General features: G+C 36.6%; 1 protein-coding gene across 4 annotated transcripts in view; it reads right to left on the bottom strand.

The window, feature by feature from the left end:
- LOC124025854 (WD repeat domain phosphoinositide-interacting protein 1-like) overlaps positions 1 to 20,000 on the bottom strand; it is a 60,758-nt gene that overhangs the window by 8,863 nt on the left and 31,895 nt on the right. For all 4 annotated transcript variants that reach the window (XM_046339169.1, XM_046339170.1, XM_046339171.1 and 1 more), the window contains exons 6-8: positions 2,641 to 2,748; positions 387 to 465; positions 109 to 194 (exon numbers count right to left, since the gene is read on the bottom strand). In XM_046339169.1, coding sequence (XP_046195125.1) covers positions 109 to 194; positions 387 to 465; positions 2,641 to 2,748 — 273 coding nt within the window. The remainder of the gene's footprint in view (positions 1 to 108; positions 195 to 386; positions 466 to 2,640; positions 2,749 to 20,000) is intronic.

Raw genomic sequence — 20,000 nt, 5'->3', positions numbered from 1 at the left:
CACACACACACACACACACACACACACACACACACACACACACACACACACACACACACACACACACACAATCCCTAAACACAAAAATACACAGACAGGGAAACTCACGTGGCGAGGGTACAGACGTTCCTCTGCCCGGCCACTAGGAGGCGTACAGTGGCGAAGGCTCTTTCCTGACTCATCACGCCAGACACCTCAAATGCAATCAAAGTTTACAGTCATACGATAGGATACAGCCTAGTGTATACAGTACAATGTCATGCTACTTACAAGATCTCCTCTCAGTACAGCAAGTAAACAAATATTTGAAATAGTATTGAATAAGAAGAAGCATAATATATAAACATGCAGGGAACAAGAGAGAAAAGGCCAATAAGACAAGACACCTGGGCTGGGAGGTAGCTGCTGGCTGCAGAGAACATCTTCCCTACGTAGGATCCCCAGGTAGGACACTCCTCCTCTCCACTACACAGAGAGAGACAGGGAGAAACACAGAGAGAGACAGGGAGAAACACAGAGAGAGACAGGGAGAGACACGGAGAGAGACAGGGAGAAACACAGAGAGAGACAGGGAGAGACACGGAGAGAGACAGGGAGAAACACAGAGAGAGACAGGGAGAGACACGGAGAGAGACAGGGAGAGACACGGAGAGAGACAGGGAGAAACACAGAGAGAGACAGGGAGATACACAGAGAGAGACAGGGAGAAACACAGAGAGAGACAGGGAGATACACAGAGAGAGACAGGGAGAAACACAGAGAGAGACAGGGAGAGACACAGAGAGAGACAGGGAGAGACACGGAGAGAGACAGGGAGAGACACGGAGAGAGACAGGGAGAGACACGGAGAGACACGGAGAGAGACAGGGAGAAACACAGAGAGAGACAGGGAGATACACAGAGAGAGACAGGGAGAAACACAGAGAGAGACAGGGAGAAACACAGAGAGAGACAGGGAGAAACACAGAGAGAGACAGGGAGAAACACAGAGGGAGACAGGGAGAAACACAGAGAGAGACAGGGAGAAACACAGAGAGAGATAGGGAGAAACACAGAGAGAGACAGGGAGAGACACGGAGAGAGACACAGAGAGACAGGGAGATACACAGAGAGAGACAGGGAGAAACACAGAGAGAGACAGGGAGAGACACGGAGAGAGACACAGAGACAGGGAGATACACAGAGAGAGACAGGGAGAAACACAGAGAGAGACAGGGAGAAACACAGAGAGAGACACAGAGAGAGACAGGGAGAGACACAGAGAGAGAGACAGGGAGAAACACAGAGAGAGACAGGGAGAGACACGGAGAGAGACACAGAGACAGGGAGATACACAGAGAGAGACAGGGAGAAACACAGAGAGAGACAGGGAGAAACACAGAGAGAGACACAGAGAGAGACAGGGAGAGACACAGAGAGAGAGACAGGGAGAAACACAGAGAGACAGGGAGAAACACAGAGAGAGACAGGGAGAAACACAGAGAGAGACAGGTAGAAACACAGAGAGAGACAGTGAGATACACAGAGAGAGACACAGAGAGAGACAGGGAGATACACAGAGAGAGACAGGTAGAAACACAGAGAGAGACAGTGAGATACACAGAGAGAGACACAGAGAGAGACAGGGAGATACACAGAGAGAGACAAGGAGAAACACAGAGAGAGACAGGGAGAAACACAGAGAGAGACAGGGAGAAACACAGAGAGAGACAGGGAGAGACACGGAGAGAGACACAGAGACAGGGAGATACACAGAGAGAGACAGGGAGAAACACAGAGAGAGACAGGGAGAAACACAGAGAGAGACACAGAGAGAGACAGGGAGAGACACAGAGAGAGAGACAGGGAGAAACACAGAGAGAGAGACAGGGAGAAACACAGAGAGAGACAGGGAGAAACACAGAGAGAGACAGGTAGAAACACAGAGAGAGACAGTGAGATACACAGAGAGAGACACAGAGAGAGACAGGGAGATACACAGAGAGAGACAAGGAGAAACACAGAGAGAGACAGGGAGAAACACAGAGAGAGACAGGGAGAAACACAGAGAGAGACAAGGAGAAACACAGAGAGAGACAGGGAGAAACACAGAGAGAGACAGGGAGATACACAGAGAGAGACAGGGAGATACACAGAGAGAGACAGGGAGAAACACAGAGAGAGACAGGGAGAAACACAGAGAGAGACAGGGAGAAACACAGAGAGAGACAAGGAGAAACACAGAGAGAGACAGGGAGATACACAGAGAGAGACAGGGAGATACACAGAGAGAGACAAGGAGAAACACAGAGAGAGACAGGGAGATACACAGATAGAGACAGGGAGAGACACAGAGAGAGACAGGGAGATACACAGAGAGAGACAGGGAGATACACAGAGAGAGACAGGGAGATACACAGATAGAGACAGGGTTAGAGAGACAGGGAGAGACAGGTTTAGAGAGACAGGGAGATACAGGGTTAGAGAGACAGGGAGATACAGGGTTAGAGAGACAGGGAAATGCACATAGAGAGACAGGGAAATGCACATAGAGAGACAGGGAGAGAGAAAGAGTGTGTGAGAGAGGGGGGGTAGAGAGAGGGGGGATAGAGAGTAGGCTTGCCAGGTTGGGGGTGACCCCTTCTATGTATGTGTGTGTACCTGGGTCCGTGCTGTTCCAGTTTGAAGATGTGCACGGTCTCAGTGTTGCTGGAGGCACAGAGGAACTGGGCGTCAGGACTGAAGGACAGGGAACTGATATTGACGTACCTACACACACACACACACACACACACACACACACACACACACACACACACACACACACACACACACACACACACACACACACACACACACACACACACACACACACACGCACAGGAACTTATTATAAGTCTCTTGTATACTCATACTGTTAGTAAGAACTTAATTACACAAATTACGTTATCTAGCTATGAAAGAAGCATTTGAAACATTTCAGCTGGCCATTCCTTTGTCTGTTCTATCACACACTGTCATAATGAGAGATGTGTCATTATAAACCTGTCTTCAGTCTGTCATAATGAGAGATGTGTCATTATAAACCTGTCTTCAGTCTGTCATAATGAGAGATGTGTCATTATAAACCTGTCTTCAGTCTGTCATAATGAGAGATGTGTCATTATAAACCTGTCTTCAGTCTGTCATAATGAGAGATGTGTCATTATAAACCTGTCTTCAGTCTGTCATAATGAGAGATGTGTCATTATAAACCTGTCTTCAGTCTGTCATAATGATGTCATAATGAGAGATGTGTCATTATAAACCTGTCTTCAGTCTGTCATAATGATGTCACAATGAGAGATGTGTCATTATAAACCTGTCTTCAGTCTGTCATAATGATGTCATAATGAGAGATGTGTCATTATAAACCTGTCTTCAGTCTGTCATAATGATGTCACAATGAGAGATGTGTCATTATAAACCTGTCTTCAGTCTGTCATAATGATGTCATAATGAGAGATGTGTCATTATAAACCTGTCTTCAGTCTGTCATAATGAGAGATGTGTCATAAACCTGTCTTCAGTGTGTTCTAATGATGTCATAATGAGAGAAGTGTCATTATAAACCTGTCTTCAGTGTGTTCTAATGATGTCATAATGAGAGATGTGTCATAAACCTGTCTTCAGTGTGTTCTAATGATGTCATAATGAGAGAAGTGTCATTATAAACCTGTCTTCAGTGTGTTCTAAAGATGTCATAATGAGAGATGTGTCATTATAAACCTGTCTTCAGTGTGTTCTAAAGATGTCATAATGAGAGATGTGTCATTATAAACCTGTCTTCAGTCTGTCATAATGAGAGATGTGTCATTATAAACCTGTCTTCAGTGTGTTCTAATGAGAGATGTGTCATTATAAACCTGTCTTCAGTGTGTTCTAATGATGTCATAATGAGAGATGTGTCATTATAAACCTGTCTTCAGTGTGTTCTAAAGATGTCATAATGAGAGATGTGTCATTATAAACCTGTCTTCAGTGTGTTCTAAAGATGTCATAATGAGAGATGTGTCATTATAAACCTGTCTTCAGTGTGTTCTAAAGATGTCATAATGAGAGATGTGTCATTATAAACCTGTCTTCAGTGTGTTCTAATGATGTCATAATGAGAGATGTGTCATTATAAACCTGTCTTCAGTCTGTCATAATGAGAGATGTGTCATTATAAACCTGTCTTCAGTGTGTTCTAATGATGTCATAATGAGAGATGTGTCATTATAAACCTGTCTTCAGTCTGTCATAATGAGAGATGTGTCATTATAAACCTGTCTTCAGTGTGTTCTAATGATGTCATAATGAGAGATGTGTCATTATAAACCTGTCTTTAGTGTGTTCTAATGATGTCATAATGAGAGATGTGTCATTATAAACCTGTCTTCAGTGTGTTCTAAAGATGTCATAATGAGAGATGTGTCATTATAAACCTGTCTTCAGTGTGTTCTAAAGATGTCATAATGAGAGATGTGTCATTATAAACCTGTCTTCAGTGTGTTCTAAAGATGTCATAATGAGAGATGTGTCATTATAAACCTGTCTTCAGTGTGTTCTAAAGATGTCATAATGAGAGATGTGTCATTATAAACCTGTCTTCAGTGTGTTCTAATGATGTCATAATGAGAGATGTGTCATTATAAACCTGTCTTCAGTCTGTCATAATGAGAGATGTGTCATTATAAACCTGTCTTCAGTGTGTTCTAAAGATGTCATAATGAGAGATGTGTCATTATAAACCTGTCTTCAGTGTGTTCTAAAGATGTCATAATGAGAGATGTGTCATTATAAACCTGTCTTCAGTGTGTTCTAAAGATGTCATAATGAGAGATGTGTCATTATAAACCTGTCTTCAGTGTGTTCTAAAGATGTCATAATGAGAGATGTGTCATTATAAACCTGTCTTCAGTGTGTTCTAAAGATGTCATAATGAGAGATGTGTCATTATAAACCTGTCTTCAGTGTGTTCTAAAGATGTCATAATGAGAGATGTGTCATTATAAACCTGTCTTCAGTGTGTTCTAAAGATGTCATAATGAGAGATGTGTCATTATAAACCTGTCTTCAGTGTGTTCTAATGATGTCATAATGAGAGATGTGTCATTATAAACCTGTCTTCAGTCTGTCATAATGAGAGATGTGTCATTATAAACCTGTCTTCAGTGTGTTCTAATGATGTCATAATGAGAGATGTGTCATTATAAACCTGTCTTCAGTCTGTCATAATGAGAGATGTGTCATTATAAACCTGTCTTCAGTGTGTTCTAAAGATGTCATAATGAGAGATGTGTCATTATAAACCTGTCTTCAGTGTGTTCTAAAGATGTCATAATGAGAGATGTGTCATTATAAACCTGTCTTCAGTGTGTTCTAAAGATGTCATAATGAGAGATGTGTCATTATAAACCTGTCTTCAGTGTGTTCTAAAGATGTCATAATGAGAGATGTGTCATTATAAACCTGTCTTCAGTGTGTTCTAAAGATGTCATAATGAGAGATGTGTCATTATAAACCTGTCTTCAGTGTGTTCTAAAGATGTCATAATGAGAGATGTGTCATTATAAACCTGTCTTCAGTGTGTTCTAATGATGTCATAATGAGAGATGTGTCATTATAAACCTGTCTTCAGTCTGTCATAATGAGAGATGTGTCATTATAAACCTGTCTTCAGTGTGTTCTAATGATGTCATAATGAGAGATGTGTCATTATAAACCTGTCTTCAGTCTGTCATAATGAGAGATGTGTCATTATAAACCTGTCTTCAGTGTGTTCTAAAGATGTCATAATGAGAGATGTGTCATTATAAACCTGTCTTCAGTGTGTTCTAAAGATGTCATAATGAGAGATGTGTCATTATAAACCTGTCTTCAGTGTGTTCTAAAGATGTCATAATGAGAGATGTGTCATTATAAACCTGTCTTCAGTGTGTTCTAAAGATGTCATAATGAGAGATGTGTCATTATAAACCTGTCTTCAGTGTGTTCTAATGATGTCATAATGAGAGATGTGTCATTATAAACCTGTCTTCAGTCTGTCATAATGAGAGATGTGTCATTATAAACCTGTCTTCAGTGTGTTCTAATGATGTCATAATGAGAGATGTGTCATTATAAACCTGTCTTCAGTCTGTCATAATGAGAGATGTGTCATTATAAACCTGTCTTCAGTGTGTTCTAATGATGTCATAATGAGAGATGTGTCATTATAAACCTGTCTTCAGTCTGTCATAATGAGAGATGTGTCATTATAAACCTGTCTTCAGTGTGTTCTAAAGATGTCATAATGAGAGAAGTGTCATTATAAACCTGTCTTCAGTGTGTTCTAAAGATGTCATAATGAGAGATGTGTCATTATAAACCTGTCTTCAGTGTGTTCTAATGATGTCATAATGAGAGATGTGTCATTATAAACCTGTCTTCAGTCTGTCATAATGAGAGATGTGTCATTATAAACCTGTCTTCAGTGTGTTCTAAAGATGTCATAATGAGAGATGTGTCATTATAAACCTGTCTTCAGTGTGTTCTAAAGATGTCATAATGAGAGATGTGTCATTATAAACCTGTCTTCAGTGTGTTCTAAAGATGTCATAATGAGAGATGTGTCATTATAAACCTGTCTTCAGTGTGTTCTAAAGATGTCATAATGAGAGATGTGTCATTATAAACCTGTCTTCAGTGTGTTCTAAAGATGTCATAATGAGAGATGTGTCATTATAAACCTGTCTTCAGTGTGTTCTAAAGATGTCATAATGAGAGATGTGTCATTATAAACCTGTCTTCAGTGTGTTCTAATGATGTCATAATGAGAGATGTGTCATTATAAACCTGTCTTCAGTCTGTCATAATGAGAGATGTGTCATTATAAACCTGTCTTCAGTGTGTTCTAATGATGTCATAATGAGAGATGTGTCATTATAAACCTGTCTTCAGTCTGTCATAATGAGAGATGTGTCATTATAAACCTGTCTTCAGTGTGTTCTAAAGATGTCATAATGAGAGATGTGTCATTATAAACCTGTCTTCAGTGTGTTCTAAAGATGTCATAATGAGAGATGTGTCATTATAAACCTGTCTTCAGTGTGTTCTAAAGATGTCATAATGAGAGATGTGTCATTATAAACCTGTCTTCAGTGTGTTCTAAAGATGTCATAATGAGAGATGTGTCATTATAAACCTGTCTTCAGTGTGTTCTAATGATGTCATAATGAGAGATGTGTCATTATAAACCTGTCTTCAGTCTGTCATAATGAGAGATGTGTCATTATAAACCTGTCTTCAGTGTGTTCTAATGATGTCATAATGAGAGATGTGTCATTATAAACCTGTCTTCAGTCTGTCATAATGAGAGATGTGTCATTATAAACCTGTCTTCAGTGTGTTCTAATGATGTCATAATGAGAGATGTGTCATTATAAACCTGTCTTCAGTCTGTCATAATGAGAGATGTGTCATTATAAACCTGTCTTCAGTGTGTTCTAAAGATGTCATAATGAGAGAAGTGTCATTATAAACCTGTCTTCAGTGTGTTCTAAAGATGTCATAATGAGAGATGTGTCATTATAAACCTGTCTTCAGTGTGTTCTAATGATGTCATAATGAGAGATGTGTCATTATAAACCTGTCTTCAGTCTGTCATAATGAGAGATGTGTCATTATAAACCTGTCTTCAGTGTGTTCTAATGATGTCATAATGAGAGAAGTGTCATTATAAACCTGTCTTCAGTGTGTTCTAAAGATGTCATAATGAGAGATGTGTCATTATAAACCTGTCTTCAGTGTGTTCTAATGATGTCATAAAACCTGAGTGTGAATGTGTCATTATAAACCTGTCTTCAGTCTGTCATAATGATGTCATTAAAACCTGAGAGATGTGTCATTATAAACCTGTCTTCAGTGTGTTCTAATGATGTCATAATGAGAGATGTGTCATTATAAACCTGTCTTCAGTGTGTTCTAATGATGTCATAATGAGAGATGTGTCATTATAAACCTGTCTTCAGTCTGTCATAATGATGTCATAATGAGAGATGTGTCATTATAAACCTGTCTTCAGTGTGTTCTAATGATGTCATAATGAGAGATGTGTCATTATAAACCTGTCTTCAGTGTGTTCTAATGATGTCATAATGAGAGATGTGTCATTATAAACCTGTCTTCAGTGTGTTCTAATGATGTCATAATGAGAGAAGTGTCATTATAAACCTGTCTTCAGTGTGTTCTAATGATGTCATAATGAGAGATGTGTCATTATAAACCTGTCTTCAGTGTGTTCTAATGATGTCATAATGAGAGATGTGTCATTATAAACCTGTCTTCAGTGTGTTCTAATGATGTCATAATGAGAGATGTGTCATTATAAACCTGTCTTCAGTGTGTTCTAATGATGTCATAATGAGAGATGTGTCATTATAAACCTGTCTTCAGTGTGTTCTAATGATGTCATAATGAGAGATGTGTCATTATAAACCTGTCTTCAGTCTGTCATAATGAGAGATGTGTCATTATAAACCTGTCTTCAGTGTGTTCTAATGATGTCATAATGAGAGATGTGTCATTATAAACCTGTCTTCAGTCTGTCATAATGAGAGATGTGTCATTATAAACCTGTCTTCAGTGTGTTCATTAAAACCTGATGTCATAATGAGAGATGTGTCATTATAAACCTGTCTTCAGTGTGTTCTAAAGATGTCATAATGAGAGATGTGTCATTATAAACCTGTCTTCAGTGTGTTCTAAAGATGTCATAATGAGAGATGTGTCATTATAAACCTGTCTTCAGTGTGTTCTAAAGATGTCATAATGAGAGATGTGTCATTATAAACCTGTCTTCAGTGTGTTCTAATGATGTCATAATGAGAGATGTGTCATTATAAACCTGTCTTCAGTCTGTCATAATGAGAGATGTGTCATTATAAACCTGTCTTCAGTGTGTTCTAATGATGTCATAATGAGAGATGTGTCATTATAAACCTGTCTTCAGTCTGTCATAATGAGAGATGTGTCATTATAAACCTGTCTTCAGTGTGTTCTAAAGATGTCATAATGAGAGAAGTGTCATTATAAACCTGTCTTCAGTGTGTTCTAAAGATGTCATAATGAGAGATGTGTCATTATAAACCTGTCTTCAGTGTGTTCTAATGATGTCATAATGAGAGATGTGTCATTATAAACCTGTCTTCAGTCTGTCATAATGAGAGATGTGTCATTATAAACCTGTCTTCAGTGTGTTCTAATGATGTCATAATGAGAGAAGTGTCATTATAAACCTGTCTTCAGTGTGTTCTAAAGATGTCATAATGAGAGATGTGTCATTATAAACCTGTCTTCAGTGTGTTCTAAAGATGTCATAATGAGAGATGTGTCATTATAAACCTGTCTTCAGTGTGTTCTAAAGATGTCATAATGAGAGATGTGTCATTATAAACCTGTCTTCAGTGTGTTCTAAAGATGTCATAATGAGAGATGTGTCATTATAAACCTGTCTTCAGTGTGTTCTAAAGATGTCATAATGAGAGATGTGTCATTATAAACCTGTCTTCAGTGTGTTCTAATGATGTCATAATGAGAGATGTGTCATTATAAACCTGTCTTCAGTCTGTCATAATGAGAGATGTGTCATTATAAACCTGTCTTCAGTGTGTTCTAAAGATGTCATAATGAGAGATGTGTCATTATAAACCTGTCTTCAGTGTGTTCTAAAGATGTCATAATGAGAGATGTGTCATTATAAACCTGTCTTCAGTGTGTTCTAAAGATGTCATAATGAGAGATGTGTCATTATAAACCTGTCTTCAGTGTGTTCTAATGATGTCATAATGAGAGATGTGTCATTATAAACCTGTCTTCAGTGTGTTCTAATGATGTCATAATGAGAGATGTGTCATTATAAACCTGTCTTCAGTGTGTTCTAATGATGTCATAATGAGAGATGTGTCATTATAAACCTGTCTTCAGTCTGTCATAATGAGAGATGTGTCATTATAAACCTGTCTTCAGTGTGTTCTAATGATGTCATAATGAGAGATGTGTCATTATAAACCTGTCTTCAGTCTGTCATAATGAGAGATGTGTCATTATAAACCTGTCTTCAGTGTGTTCTAAAGATGTCATAATGAGAGATGTGTCATTATAAACCTGTCTTCAGTGTGTTCTAAAGATGTCATAATGAGAGATGTGTCATTATAAACCTGTCTTCAGTGTGTTCTAAAGATGTCATAATGAGAGATGTGTCATTATAAACCTGTCTTCAGTGTGTTCTAAAGATGTCATAATGAGAGATGTGTCATTATAAACCTGTCTTCAGTGTGTTCTAATGATGTCATAATGAGAGATGTGTCATTATAAACCTGTCTTCAGTCTGTCATAATGAGAGATGTGTCATTATAAACCTGTCTTCAGTGTGTTCTAATGATGTCATAATGAGAGATGTGTCATTATAAACCTGTCTTCAGTCTGTCATAATGAGAGATGTGTCATTATAAACCTGTCTTCAGTGTGTTCTAAAGATGTCATAATGAGAGAAGTGTCATTATAAACCTGTCTTCAGTGTGTTCTAAAGATGTCATAATGAGAGATGTGTCATTATAAACCTGTCTTCAGTGTGTTCTAATGATGTCATAATGAGAGATGTGTCATTATAAACCTGTCTTCAGTCTGTCATAATGAGAGATGTGTCATTATAAACCTGTCTTCAGTGTGTTCTAATGATGTCATAATGAGAGAAGTGTCATTATAAACCTGTCTTCAGTGTGTTCTAAAGATGTCATAATGAGAGATGTGTCATTATAAACCTGTCTTCAGTGTGTTCTAAAGATGTCATAATGAGAGATGTGTCATTATAAACCTGTCTTCAGTGTGTTCTAAAGATGTCATAATGAGAGATGTGTCATTATAAACCTGTCTTCAGTGTGTTCTAAAACCTGTCTTCAGATGTCATAATGAGAGATGTGTCATTATAAACCTGTCTTCAGTGTGTTCTAAAGATGTCATAATGAGAGATGTGTCATTATAAACCTGTCTTCAGTGTGTTCTAATGATGTCATAATGAGAGATGTGTCATTATAAACCTGTCTTCAGTCTGTCATAATGAGAGATGTGTCATTATAAACCTGTCTTCAGTGTGTTCTAAAGATGTCATAATGAGAGATGTGTCATTATAAACCTGTCTTCAGTGTGTTCTAAAGATGTCATAATGAGAGATGTGTCATTATAAACCTGTCTTCAGTGTGTTCTAAAGATGTCATAATGAGAGATGTGTCATTATAAACCTGTCTTCAGTGTGTTCTAAAGATGTCATAATGAGAGATGTGTCATTATAAACCTGTCTTCAGTGTGTTCTAAAGATGTCATAATGAGAGATGTGTCATTATAAACCTGTCTTCAGTGTGTTCTAAAGATGTCATAATGAGAGATGTGTCATTATAAACCTGTCTTCAGTGTGTTCTAAAGATGTCATAATGAGAGATGTGTCATTATAAACCTGTCTTCAGTGTGTTCTAATGATGTCATAATGAGAGATGTGTCATTATAAACCTGTCTTCAGTCTGTCATAATGAGAGATGTGTCATTATAAACCTGTCTTCAGTGTGTTCTAATGATGTCATAATGAGAGATGTGTCATTATAAACCTGTCTTCAGTCTGTCATAATGAGAGATGTGTCATTATAAACCTGTCTTCAGTGTGTTCTAAAGATGTCATAATGAGAGATGTGTCATTATAAACCTGTCTTCAGTGTGTTCTAAAGATGTCATAATGAGAGATGTGTCATTATAAACCTGTCTTCAGTGTGTTCTAAAGATGTCATAATGAGAGATGTGTCATTATAAACCTGTCTTCAGTGTGTTCTAAAGATGTCATAATGAGAGATGTGTCATTATAAACCTGTCTTCAGTGTGTTCTAAAGATGTCATAATGAGAGATGTGTCATTATAAACCTGTCTTCAGTGTGTTCTAAAGATGTCATAATGAGAGATGTGTCATTATAAACCTGTCTTCAGTGTGTTCTAATGATGTCATAATGAGAGATGTGTCATTATAAACCTGTCTTCAGTCTGTCATAATGAGAGATGTGTCATTATAAACCTGTCTTCAGTGTGTTCTAATGATGTCATAATGAGAGATGTGTCATTATAAACCTGTCTTCAGTCTGTCATAATGAGAGATGTGTCATTATAAACCTGTCTTCAGTGTGTTCTAAAGATGTCATAATGAGAGATGTGTCATTATAAACCTGTCTTCAGTGTGTTCTAAAGATGTCATAATGAGAGATGTGTCATTATAAACCTGTCTTCAGTGTGTTCTAAAGATGTCATAATGAGAGATGTGTCATTATAAACCTGTCTTCAGTGTGTTCTAAAGATGTCATAATGAGAGATGTGTCATTATAAACCTGTCTTCAGTGTGTTCTAATGATGTCATAATGAGAGATGTGTCATTATAAACCTGTCTTCAGTCTGTCATAATGAGAGATGTGTCATTATAAACCTGTCTTCAGTGTGTTCTAATGATGTCATAATGAGAGATGTGTCATTATAAACCTGTCTTCAGTCTGTCATAATGAGAGATGTGTCATTATAAACCTGTCTTCAGTGTGTTCTAATGATGTCATAATGAGAGATGTGTCATTATAAACCTGTCTTCAGTCTGTCATAATGAGAGATGTGTCATTATAAACCTGTCTTCAGTGTGTTCTAAAGATGTCATAATGAGAGAAGTGTCATTATAAACCTGTCTTCAGTGTGTTCTAAAGATGTCATAATGAGAGATGTGTCATTATAAACCTGTCTTCAGTGTGTTCTAATGATGTCATAATGAGAGATGTGTCATTATAAACCTGTCTTCAGTCTGTCATAATGAGAGATGTCATTATAAACCTGTCTTCAGTGTGTTCTAATGATGTCATAATGAGAGAAGTGTCATTATAAACCTGTCTTCAGTGTGTTCTAAAGATGTCATAATGAGAGATGTGTCATTATAAACCTGTCTTCAGTGTGTTCTAATGATGTCATAATGAGAGATGTGTCATTATAAACCTGTCTTCAGTCTGTCATAATGATGTCATAATGAGAGATGTGTCATTATAAACCTGTCTTCAGTGTGTTCTAATGATGTCATAATGAGAGATGTGTCATTATAAACCTGTCTTCAGTGTGTTCTAATGATGTCATAATGAGAGATGTGTCATTATAAACCTGTCTTCAGTGTGTTCTAATGATGTCATAATGAGAGAAGTGTCATTATAAACCTGTCTTCAGTGTGTTCTAATGATGTCATAATGAGAGATGTGTCATTATAAACCTGTCTTCAGTGTGTTCTAATGATGTCATAATGAGAGATGTGTCATTATAAACCTGTCTTCAGTGTGTTCTAATGATGTCATAATGAGAGATGTGTCATTATAAACCTGTCTTCAGTGTGTTCTAATGATGTCATAATGAGAGATGTGTCATTATAAACCTGTCTTCAGTGTGTTCTAATGATGTCATAATGAGAGATGTGTCATTATAAACCTGTCTTCAGTCTGTCATAATGAGAGATGTGTCATTATAAACCTGTCTTCAGTGTGTTCTAATGATGTCATAATGAGAGATGTGTCATTATAAACCTGTCTTCAGTGTGTTCTAAAGATGTCATAATGAGAGATGTGTCATTATAAACCTGTCTTCAGTGTGTTCTAAAGATGTCATAATGAGAGATGTGTCATTATAAACCTGTCTTCAGTGTGTTCTAAAGATGTCATAATGAGAGATGTGTCATTATAAACCTGTCTTCAGTGTGTTCTAAAGATGTCATAATGAGAGATGTGTCATTATAAACCTGTCTTCAGTGTGTTCTAAAGATGTCATAATGAGAGATGTGTCATTATAAACCTGTCTTCAGTGTGTTCTAATGATGTCATAATGAGAGATGTGTCATTATAAACCTGTCTTCAGTCTGTCATAATGAGAGATGTGTCATTATAAACCTGTCTTCAGTGTGTTCTAATGATGTCATAATGAGAGATGTGTCATTATAAACCTGTCTTCAGTCTGTCATAATGAGAGATGTGTCATTATAAACCTGTCTTCAGTGTGTTCTAATGATGTCATAATGAGAGATGTGTCATTATAAACCTGTCTTCAGTCTGTCATAATGAGAGATGTGTCATTATAAACCTGTCTTCAGTGTGTTCTAAAGATGTCATAATGAGAGAAGTGTCATTATAAACCTGTCTTCAGTGTGTTCTAAAGATGTCATAATGAGAGATGTGTCATTATAAACCTGTCTTCAGTGTGTTCTAATGATGTCATAATGAGAGATGTGTCATTATAAACCTGTCTTCAGTCTGTCATAATGAGAGATGTGTCATTATAAACCTGTCTTCAGTGTGTTCTAATGATGTCATAATGAGAGAAGTGTCATTATAAACCTGTCTTCAGTGTGTTCTAAAGATGTCATAATGAGAGATGTGTCATTATAAACCTGTCTTCAGTGTGTTCTAATGATGTCATAATGAGAGATGTGTCATTATAAACCTGTCTTCAGTCTGTCATAATGATGTCACAATGAGAGATGTGTCATTATAAACCTGTCTTCAGTGTGTTCTAATGATGTCATAATGAGAGATGTGTCATTATAAACCTGTCTTCAGTCTGTCATAATGAGAGATGTGTCATTATAAACCTGTCTTCAGTGTGTTCTAAAGATGTCATAATGAGAGAAGTGTCATTATAAACCTGTCTTCAGTGTGTTCTAAAGATGTCATGAGAGATGTGTCATTATAAACCTGTCTTCAGTGTGTTCTAATGATGTCATAATGAGAGATGTGTCATTATAAACCTGTCTTCAGTGTGTTCTAATGATGTCATAATGAGAGAAGTGTCATTATAAACCTGTCTTCAGTGTGTTCTAATGATGTCATAATGAGAGATGTGTCATTATAAACCTGTCTTCAGTCTGTCATAATGATGTCATAATGAGAGATGTGTCATTATAAACCTGTCTTCAGTGTGTTCTAATGATGTCATAATGAGAGATGTGTCATTATAAACCTGTCTTCAGTGTGTTCTAATGATGTCATAATGAGAGATGTGTCATTATAAACCTGTCTTCAGTGTGTTCTAATGATGTCATAATGAGAGAAGTGTCATTATAAACCTGTCTTCAGTGTGTTCTAATGATGTCATAATGAGAGATGTGTCATTATAAACCTGTCTTCAGTGTGTTCTAATGATGTCATAATGAGAGATGTGTCATTATAAACCTGTCTTCAGTGTGTTCTAATGATGTCATAATGAGAGATGTGTCATTATAAACCTGTCTTCAGTGTGTTCTAATGATGTCATAATGAGAGATGTGTCATTATAAACCTGTCTTCAGTGTGTTCTAAAGATGTCATAATGAGAGATGTGTCATTATAAACCTGTCTTCAGTGTGTTCTAATGATGTCATAATGAGAGATGTGTCATTATAAACCTGTCTTCAGTGTGTTCTAATGATGTCATAATGAGAGATGTGTCATTATAAACCTGTCTTCAGTCTGTCATAATGATGTCATAATGAGAGATGTGTCATTATAAACCTGTCTTCAGTGTGTTCTAATGATGTCATAATGAGAGATGTGTCATTATAAACCTGTCTTCAGTGTGTTCTAATGATGTCATAATGAGAGATGTGTCATTATAAACCTGTCTTCGGTGTGTTCTAATGATGTCATAATGAGAGAAGTGTCATTATAAACCTGTCTTCAGTGTGTTCTAATGATGTCATAATGAGAGATGTGTCATTATAAACCTGTCTTCAGTGTGTTCTAATGATGTCATAATGAGAGATGTGTCATTATAAACCTGTCTTCAGTGTGTTCTAATGATGTCATAATGAGAGATGTGTCATTATAAACCTGTCTTCAGTCTGTCATAATGAGAGATGTGTCATTATAAACCTGTCTTCAGTGTGTTCTAAAGATGTCATAATGAGAGAAGTGTCATTATAAACCTGTCTTCAGTGTGTTCTAAAGATGTCATAATGAGAGATGTGTCATTATAAACCTGTCTTCAGTGTGTTCTAATGATGTCATAATGAGAGATGTGTCATTATAAACCTGTCTTCAGTCTGTCATAATGAGAGATGTGTCATTATAAACCTGTCTTCAGTGTGTTCTAATGATGTCATAATGAGAGAAGTGTCATTATAAACCTGTCTTCAGTGTGTTCTAAAGATGTCATAATGAGAGATGTGTCATTATAAACCTGTCTTCAGTGTGTTCTAATGATGTCATAATGAGAGATGTGTCATTATAAACCTGTCTTCAGTCTGTTCTAATGATGTCATAATGAGAGATGTGTCATTATAAACCTGTCTTCAGTCTGTCATAATGATGTCATAATGAGAGATGTGTCATTATAAACCTGTCTTCAGTGTGTTCTAATGATGTCATAATGAGAGATGTGTCATTATAAACCTGTCTTCAGTGTGTTCTAATGATGTCATAATGAGAGATGTGTCATTATAAACCTGTCTTCAGTGTGTTCTAATGATGTCATAATGAGAGAAGTGTCATTATAAACCTGTCTTCAGTGTGTTCTAATGATGTCATAATGAGAGATGTGTCATTATAAACCTGTCTTCAGTGTGTTCTAATGATGTCATAATGAGAGATGTGTCATTATAAACCTGTCTTCAGTGTGTTCTAATGATGTCATAATGAGAGATGTGTCATTATAAACCTGTCTTCAGTGTGTTCTAATGATGTCATAATGAGAGATGTGTCATTATAAACCTGTCTTCAGTGTGTTCTAAAGATGTCATAATGAGAGATGTGTCATTATAAACCTGTCTTCAGTGTGTTCTAATGATGTCATAATGAGAGATGTGTCATTATAAACCTGTCTTCAGTGTGTTCTAATGATGTCATAATGAGAGATGTGTCATTATAAACCTGTCTTCAGTCTGTCATAATGATGTCATAATGAGAGATGTGTCATTATAAACCTGTCTTCAGTGTGTTCTAATGATGTCATAATGAGAGATGTGTCATTATAAACCTGTCTTCAGTGTGTTCTAATGATGTCATAATGAGAGATGTGTCATTATAAACCTGTCTTCAGTGTGTTCTAATGATGTCATAATGAGAGAAGTGTCATTATAAACCTGTCTTCAGTGTGTTCTAATGATGTCATAATGAGAGATGTGTCATTATAAACCTGTCTTCAGTGTGTTCTAATGATGTCATAATGAGAGATGTGTCATTATAAACCTGTCTTCAGTGTGTTCTAATGATGTCATAATGAGAGATGTGTCATTATAAACCTGTCTTCAGTCTGTCATAATGAGAGATGTGTCATTATAAACCTGTCTTCAGTGTGTTCTAATGATGTCATAATGAGAGATGTGTCATTATAAACCTGTCTTCAGTCTGTCATAATGAGAGATGTGTCATTATAAACCTGTCTTCAGTGTGTTCTAAAGATGTCATAATGAGAGAAGTGTCATTATAAACCTGTCTTCAGTGTGTTCTAAAGATGTCATAATGAGAGATGTGTCATTATAAACCTGTCTTCAGTGTGTTCTAATGATGTCATAATGAGAGATGTGTCATTATAAACCTGTCTTCAGTCTGTCATAATGAGAGATGTGTCATTATAAACCTGTCTTCAGTGTGTTCTAATGATGTCATAATGAGAGAAGTGTCATTATAAACCTGTCTTCAGTGTGTTCTAAAGATGTCATAATGAGAGATGTGTCATTATAAACCTGTCTTCAGTGTGTTCTAATGATGTCATAATGAGAGATGTGTCATTATAAACCTGTCTTCAGTCTGTCATAATGATGTCACAATGAGAGATGTGTCATTATAAACCTGTCTTCAGTGTGTTCTAATGATGTCATAATGAGAGATGTGTCATTATAAACCTGTCTTCAGTGTGTTCTAATGATGTCATAATGAGAGATGTGTCATTATAAACCTGTCTTCAGTCTGTCATAATGATGTCATAATGAGAGATGTGTCATTATAAACCTGTCTTCAGTGTGTTCTAATGATGTCATAATGAGAGATGTGTCATTATAAACCTGTCTTCAGTGTGTTCTAATGATGTCATAATGAGAGATGTGTCATTATAAACCTGTCTTCAGTGTGTTCTAATGATGTCATAATGAGAGAAGTGTCATTATAAACCTGTCTTCAGTGTGTTCTAATGATGTCATAATGAGAGATGTGTCATTATAAACCTGTCTTCAGTGTGTTCTAATGATGTCATAATGAGAGATGTGTCATTATAAACCTGTCTTCAGTGTGTTCTAATGATGTCATAATGAGAGATGTGTCATTATAAACCTGTCTTCAGTGTGTTCTAATGATGTCATAATGAGAGATGTGTCATTATAAACCTGTCTTCAGTGTGTTCTAAAGATGTCATAATGAGAGATGTGTCATTATAAACCTGTCTTCAGTGTGTTCTAATGATGTCATAATGAGAGATGTGTCATTATAAACCTGTCTTCAGTGTGTTCTAATGATGTCATAATGAGAGATGTGTCATTATAAACCTGTCTTCAGTGTGTTCTAAAGATGTCATAATGAGAGATGTGTCATTATAAACCTGTCTTCAGTGTGTTCTAATGATGTCATAATGAGAGATGTGTCATTATAAACCCTTCTTCAGTGTGTCATAATGATGTCATAATGAGAGATGTGTCATTATAAACCTGTCTTCAGTCTGTCATAATGATGTCATAATGAGAGATGTGTCATTATAAACCTGTCTTCAGTCTGTCATAATGATGTCACAATGAGAGATGTGTCATTATAAACCTGTCTTCAGTCTGTCATAATGATGTCATAATGAGAGATGTGTCATTATAAACCTGTCTTCAGTCTGTCATAATGAGAGATGTGTCATAAACCTGTCTTCAGTGTGTTCTAATGATGTCATAATGAGAGAAGTGTCATTATAAACCTGTCTTCAGTGTGTTCTAATGATGTCATAATGAGAGATGTGTCATAAACCTGTCTTCAGTGTGTTCTAATGATGTCATAATGAGAGAAGTGTCATTATAAACCTGTCTTCAGTGTGTTCTAATGATGTCATAATGAGAGATGTGTCATTATAAACCTGTCTTCAGTGTGTTCTAATGATGTCATAATGAGAGAAGTGTCATTATAAACCTGTCTTCAGTGTGTTCTAATGATGTCATAATGAGAGATGTGTCATTATAAACCTGTCTTCAGTGTGTTCTAATGATGTCATAATGAGAGATGTGTCATTATAAACCTGTCTTCAGTGTGTTCTAATGATGTCATAATGAGAGATGTGTCATTATAAACCTGTCTTCAGTGTGTTCTAATGATGTCATAATGAGAGAAGTGTCATTATAAACCTGTCTTCAGTGTGTTCTAATGATGTCATAATGAGAGATGTGTCATTATAAACCTGTCTTCAGTGTGTTCTAATGATGTCATAATGAGAGATGTGTCATTATAAACCTGTCTTCAGTGTGTTCTAATGATGTCATAATGTAAGTCGCTCTGGATAAGAGCGTCTGCTAAATGACTTAAATGTAAATGTAAATGTGTTCTAATGATGTCATAATGAGAGTCTACTACTCTACATTCCAGACATCTACACTCCCATGCTTGTCTCCCCAATCTGGAGGTTACATCTATGGGTTGTGTTGTCAGTGTTAATTATAGTGCTGTTTGAGGTCAACATCTTTGAAGATATTTTCACCCGCAGGTGGGTGTTATCATCAGTGTAAATGTAAATGTTCTGTTAGTCCTGTTCATTACAGTAGGTGTGTTTAATGTGTTCTGTTAGTCCTGTTCATTACAGTAGGTGTGTTTAATGTGTTCTGTTAGTCCTGTTCATTACAGTAGGTGTGTTTAATGTGTTCTGTTAGTCCTGTTCATTACAGTAGGTGTGTTTAATGTGTTCTGTTAGTCCTGTTCATTACAGTAGGTGTGTTTAATGTGTTCTGTTAGTCCTGTTCATTAGGTGTGTTTAATGTGTTC

This window comes from Oncorhynchus gorbuscha, unplaced genomic scaffold (assembly GCF_021184085.1).
Source record: "Oncorhynchus gorbuscha isolate QuinsamMale2020 ecotype Even-year unplaced genomic scaffold, OgorEven_v1.0 Un_scaffold_2483, whole genome shotgun sequence".
Lineage (NCBI taxonomy): Eukaryota > Metazoa > Chordata > Actinopteri > Salmoniformes > Salmonidae > Oncorhynchus > Oncorhynchus gorbuscha.
This window is presented reverse-complemented; position numbering and strand designations above follow the sequence as displayed.